At 36.2% G+C, this 6044-nt stretch overlaps 1 protein-coding gene across 3 annotated transcripts in view; it reads right to left on the bottom strand.

Annotated features, from left to right (window-relative positions):
- Nucleotides 1-6044, bottom strand: part of PRKD3 (protein kinase D3) — a 78415-nt gene that overhangs the window by 2841 nt on the left and 69530 nt on the right. For all 3 annotated transcript variants that reach the window (XM_030857910.2, XM_030857911.3, XM_060309711.2), the window contains 4 exons: nt 5639-5800; nt 5304-5402; nt 2773-3040; nt 617-702 (listed from right to left, as the gene is read on the bottom strand). In XM_030857910.2, coding sequence (XP_030713770.1) covers nt 617-702; nt 2773-3040; nt 5304-5402; nt 5639-5800 — 615 coding nt within the window. The remainder of the gene's footprint in view (nt 1-616; nt 703-2772; nt 3041-5303; nt 5403-5638; nt 5801-6044) is intronic.

Here is a 6044-nt window from a genome sequence, read left to right as displayed (position 1 = left end):
GTTAGCAATGTTAAAGATAAATACTTTTTCAAATTTAGAGTCTCTCATGAAGGAACTAGTTTCTAAAATTAAAAAAGAAAACATTGCCTCAGGCTTCTGAGGCGGCTAATAATAACCACTAAAATATTTTGTTGGAGAGGCCTACACCTTACTTCTCAAAATAGGGGAAAGTGCTTAGAATCTGTTATCAGGATAATTTAATAACTGCTGAGACTAAATATGATTATATTTGTTTTGAAGTTATTTCTACCCCTCATTCCCTTTAAAATAGTTCTGAAGCTTCTCTCTTTACTCTGAAGTTTGGGGGTATCTTGACAAATCTATGCAATAGCTTTTGGGGTGAATTAAGCCAAACATTTTAAATGGCATCTCTGATCTCTTCAATGCAAAACCTTTTAGTGGACATTTTAAAAATAAAATATATCTGACAACATAATGTGTCATCCTCACCTTACAGAAAGGTAAAATGAATACTATAAGGCCCTAAGACATGTAGAATCTATTGCTTTTAAGAGTGGTTTCATTAAGACAATCACCATGAACTGCTCAAATGAGAATCGCCGAAGAGAGGTACATTTTTTTTTTTTTGCCAAGAGAGATACTTTTTTTTTTTTACCTGCAGCCAGGGATGACTAAGAGATTTGTCCACACTGTAACGTTTTCTCATCTTCACTTGAAGTAGGTTGTTTATCAAATCAATTGCTAAGGGAAAAGACAAAATTAGATACATCAATTTGAGCGTATGGAGCATCTCAAACCTGTGACTCTGCCTGGAAAGCAGTTCAATCCATAGAAATATATGGTTGAGGATTTTTGCTTCTCAAGGACATGGCCTTTAAGCTAACATGCTGGTGATCCATAAATATTTACTGAATTCACAGTGTATCTGGTTTATTAAGGAAACAGTAGAGTACAGGTTAAAAGTACAGACTGGAGCCAGCCTGCTTGAGCTGGCGTTGTTACTACGTGTGACATAGGGTGAGTTACTAAAGTATACTGTGCCTCGGTCAACTGTAAAATGAGGTTGTTGAGAAGATGAAATAAATTTAATACACATAAAGGGCTTAGAATGGTGCTCAGCATATAAATGCTGAGTATTAACTATTATTTTTTAAGATGAATAAGACAGACTCTTATTATAGGCTGATTTTTTTTGTTTCTTTTTTCCCGCCCCAATGATGCCATGTTCTTCTCTAGTCTCGGGCTTGGTCTGGAAAAGTAGCCGAAGCCATTGCCTTGCTTCTACAGATGTGGTTACAGTGAGGTGATAACTTATTACCAAAAGTTCATACTTAACAAGTTTTAGCAAACAAGTTCATGGTATTTTGGTGTATGTGGAGAGATCTTGGCATATATATCTTATCTAATTATTTGGAGAAATGGGCCAACTGCAAAACCAAAGCAACCAGGTAACTATACACTGACAACATCCCTATGTAACAATACAGTTGTTACTAAGACATGGATCCAGGGATGAGCCAAATGAACGACTTATACTATTACTATTTCTAGTTCTAAATACCACCAAACTAGCAACGATTTTCTATATTTTTGTTTTTGCCCTGATCATTTTTTTCCCATAAGTATTTTAATTATTAACTTCTCTGTATTCTAAATACTTCAGACTTTTATCCATTGTTCCTTAAATGGCGGTCCACTATGTGCATCAGAATCATTCAGTGTATTTATTAAAATGTATTCAGTGTATTTATTCCTGGGCATCAATCCAGCTGGTGAGTCTGAATCTCTGGGATAGAGCCAGTGGGGTCTTCTCTTTAATAAATTCACCAAGTGATTCTGATTTAAGAGGTCTGCAGACCACACTGTCCAAGGAGCTCTAAGATGACTTTGGCAACATCCCCAAACCCTCATATGTACTTCTTTAGTTAGCTCTGTTCATTACCAAGTAAGCCTACTACTTATATGTTGTTCCTCAAACTTTTCCCAGTTTAATGGGCTATATCCCTATGATTAGGCACTTTTGGGAAAACAAAAAAAAGACCCCCCTGTTCCAAGGGTTGGCTAAGTTCAGGTGGGGATGTTCCCCAGTACTGGTTCTATCAAATGCTATGGGAATGTTAAATAGTGTTTTAAGTGATATATAAAGAACCTAAGTTACAGGTCTCCATTCAAGGAGATCAGAATCTAGTTCTGAAGATAAGTGGTCGTGAAAAGATACGCCCAACTAGTAGCCTAAGTAGATGTTACACAGTTTGGAGGAGGGGTTCAGGGAAGACTTCTCAGATGAGCCACAAGTTAAGGGATCTCTGAAGAACTGGAAGGATTTCAACAGCAAGGAGGAGAAACGGGTAGGCAGGGAAAAGACCTAAGCAAAATGCAGCGAATAGTTGTAAGTACCTTGCGTAGGGCAGTAATGGCGGATGAGGCTAGAAGGCAAACTTGGGCCATATCACAGAGACCTACAGGTGCAGCCTGGTTAGAGGGAGGCTGAGATTAATGTCCGGGAGCAGTGTAAGATGAAAGTAGTGTTTCCTGAAGAAGGATTTGGTAGTGGTGACTGAGAAGGACAGTTAAGCTATTTGAGTAGTTTCAAAATGAGGCAGCTGGGGCCTGGATTAGTGCCCTGCCTGTGAACTATAAGGAAGATAAAGAAAAGATAATGTAAAAGGAAGTGTGCTCAAAAAATTGGTAAACAGTTGAATTTGGAAGGTGAATGGGAAATATTAAAAAGAGAAGTCAGAAGAGACGGTGATTTGGGATCACAAAGATTTTGACTAAAAGGCACAGACCTAAAACATTTTTTTTTTTTACCTTCACCAGAAATTTCTCTCCATGGATTTGGTGGGTACATAAATGCAGCATTTTGGATTTGGTCGTTTATATCTTCATCTTCATTAAAAGGAAACGTGCCGCTGAGGCTCACATAGACAATAACTCCCACTGACCACATATCTAGAGAACGGTTGTAGCCTTTGCTCCTGAGAACTTCAGGGGCCAAGTATGCAGGAGTTCCTACCACAGATCTCCTGAACGACTTTTCACCAATGATGCGGGCAAAACCAAAGTCACACAGCTTCACCTGGAAATTAAAGGATGATGTTAATTTTATATTATTGATACATGTATCAATCTATATATACATACCTGTCCCTAAATATGATACTGTATCATTTCAACACATTTGCCAACTGTATTATGAATGTCAAGATTATAGATAAGGAAATTGTAAAATACCCTTTTCCCAATATTTAGATACATTTATAACCCTGTGATCCATTACTAACAGTATGAAGAGCTTTGCTAATGCTCATTTCAAAAAACCACTTTTGAATTCTAGCTTCCAGAATGCCAAATACCAGACTGGTGTTATAAGTGCTCAGCGTTTTTGATGAAATGGAGGGTGCTGATCTTTTATCATTTGGCTTTTAGGAGATCACTTTCTATTACCTGTAAGCGGGAATTATATGTTTCACTTTTAAATGCTCAGTGGCCTCACAGTGCCTGGATAGAGGTACTCAAATGTTTGCTGAATGAAAAATAAGTTATGATATTTAAAAACTTACCCTTTATTTTGCTTAATCCTAGAATCTCTCTTCCCAAGGATACTATATATTGGCAAGTAAATGAAATTGAGGTGTATTAAAGATAAGTATTAATGTGGCCAGTAGAAGAGTCATATTAGAGATTGTTTGAAAGTGTTTTCTATGACTATGGAACAAAATATTGCTAGTTAGATGTTCAGATTTGAAACAAGTTATATCTGGGGGTAGCTGCAGTCACTACCATGCCCCTTTGGGAAGAGAGTTCTGGAAATGTAGTAAGATTGGCAGAGCTCAGAATACTTATCTTGCTGCCCATCTTCTACGAGGTTCAAATTTTGGTGATTAATGATACATCCATGCTGAACAAGCAAATGCCAAGTACTGTCCAGGGGAAATGCCTTGATTCACAAAATGTCTTCACTAAAAACTTCAAGATAAATTGAGAGACCTCTACAAACCAGTGGTACAAACAGTGAGTGGAAAGCAAAGATGGACCTTCATACATGTTTTTATGATATTTGTTCTGTGTCATTATTGAATTCAACTACTTCCTCTGAATATTTGAAGAAGAGGATTATTGACCATGAAGAAATAACCTTTTTCATTAAATGCCATATTTCAGTTAGCATTTTGATAAAGATGACTTGGCATTTTGGCAACTGAATAAAGAAGAGGGGCCATGGCTAGCACTTGACCAAAAAAAAGAGTATCAAGTAAGTGACATTATTTTCCCTTTGTTCCTAATGGAGGTCAGAAAGCTGGAGTTTTAGCCTTAGCTGTAGGGGTGTACATCCCATACTCTCTTGAAGATCAAATGAAATAATACATGAAATAATAATTCTTTAAAATATTGCACCAATGCTTATGGAACCTTTTTGACCTACAAAGATAGAGGATTATTTTTATTCACATAGGCATTACAAAAGGAATATGGTTACTTCCTTAAAAGTAAAAAAGTTGAATAATTTTTCTAAATACATCTTTTTTCTTGAAAGAGAATCTGAGTTGTATTTACCAAGTGAAATAGTCATCTGTTGTCCTTATTCTAGCCACTTGTCTAATTGTGTTTTAAATGTACATAATAATTTGGCAACAGATTATTCTAGCTGATGACAATCATGAGAAATATTCATAGGTACCACCAATATATATTCCTCAGGACAAATGTTTCAGACTTTGGGTTAATAACTATTTTTAGGTTATGAAATAAATTTGGATCAAGATCAACACTTTTTAATGAAATGAAATTTAGCCAAGTAAAAAAATGAATGCATCACACGCAGGAGAGACACACACATACATATCGTAATACATATGTGAGCACTGGCGGTGATGGGAAATGTCATTCTTCCATAGGTTTTGCTGAAAATGTTTGAAATATAGTACTCTAAAGAGGAAGAAGTGTTGGCTGCCTGCCTCAACCAAAATCGAGTCTTCTCATTTCAGGGTCATCCCTCAGTTTGTTTCATTTCATGGGGAATTTGTCCTGAGCACCAAGCACCAACCAAGGCTGACTCTCCCTACTTCATTCCCAACCCACAGGGAGGGGTGGATTGTGCAAAAAAATTATTCCTTTGAGAACTGGTCTAAAAAGTCTTCATGAAAACAATATAATTAGTAAAATCTGAATTCAGACTACTCAGGTATACATCCTCAATGGCAGTTATAAGGTAGAAACTTTTTTTCTGTAAGATGGTTATGTACTGAACCTACAGCACTGCCTTTCATTACGTGGGTACTTCATAATGTCAGACAGATACTTAAAACCGTACTTTAAAAAGGTTCTGGAGAATATCTCACCTGAGGAAATGGCTCTGCTGATGCGAGTAGCACATTTTCTGGCTTTAAATCACAGTGCACAATATTCTTAAAATGTAGATTCCTTAATGCAACAAGTATCTGTTATTGAAGAAAACAGAATTTTTTTCTATTTCTGGAAAAATCACAGCTAAACACCAACTGGACCCCTTGAGTGGTATAATAATTTAAAAAGTCCACTACAGTTCATCAAGATTTAACTAAAAGTGTTATTCTGTTCTTCAAAGTTAACAATTCCCACAATGTTACAATATGTAAAAGCACTACCATTTCTTGTAGTTTTTATTATTTTCTAGTTTCAAAAAAAGTTAAAATACCTGTGTGACCATGAATTTAGTTATTCGTTCTGGTAGTCGACTTTTCTCACTGGATAGAATCATCTCCAACATATCTCCATGCAGCTTTTCCATTACTACAAAAACTCGTTCTGGGGTTTCAAACATACATTCCAGGTTTACAATCCCAGGATGGTGCAAATTCTGAAGAGTTGCAGGATATTTATGTGACCAACTTGAGTAAAAGTTTTACTGTGCAAATATTAATATCTAACAATGTGCTGCAATTAATTGTATGGAATAACGGCACAGAAAGCAAAAAATAGCTTAGAAAAATAAATAAAAGCAAACAAAATAAAAAGGATCACAGAATTTGATTTTCCAAGTTCTGTACTGGAGAGTGGATGCACTGAAGGGAAAGAATATCTTCCCAGTTTTTCCAATATAA

This window comes from Globicephala melas, chromosome 12 (assembly GCF_963455315.2).
Source record: "Globicephala melas chromosome 12, mGloMel1.2, whole genome shotgun sequence".
Taxonomy (NCBI): domain Eukaryota; kingdom Metazoa; phylum Chordata; class Mammalia; order Artiodactyla; family Delphinidae; genus Globicephala; species Globicephala melas.
Note: the sequence above shows the minus strand (reverse complement) of the source record. Positions and strands in the feature narration are given on the sequence as shown.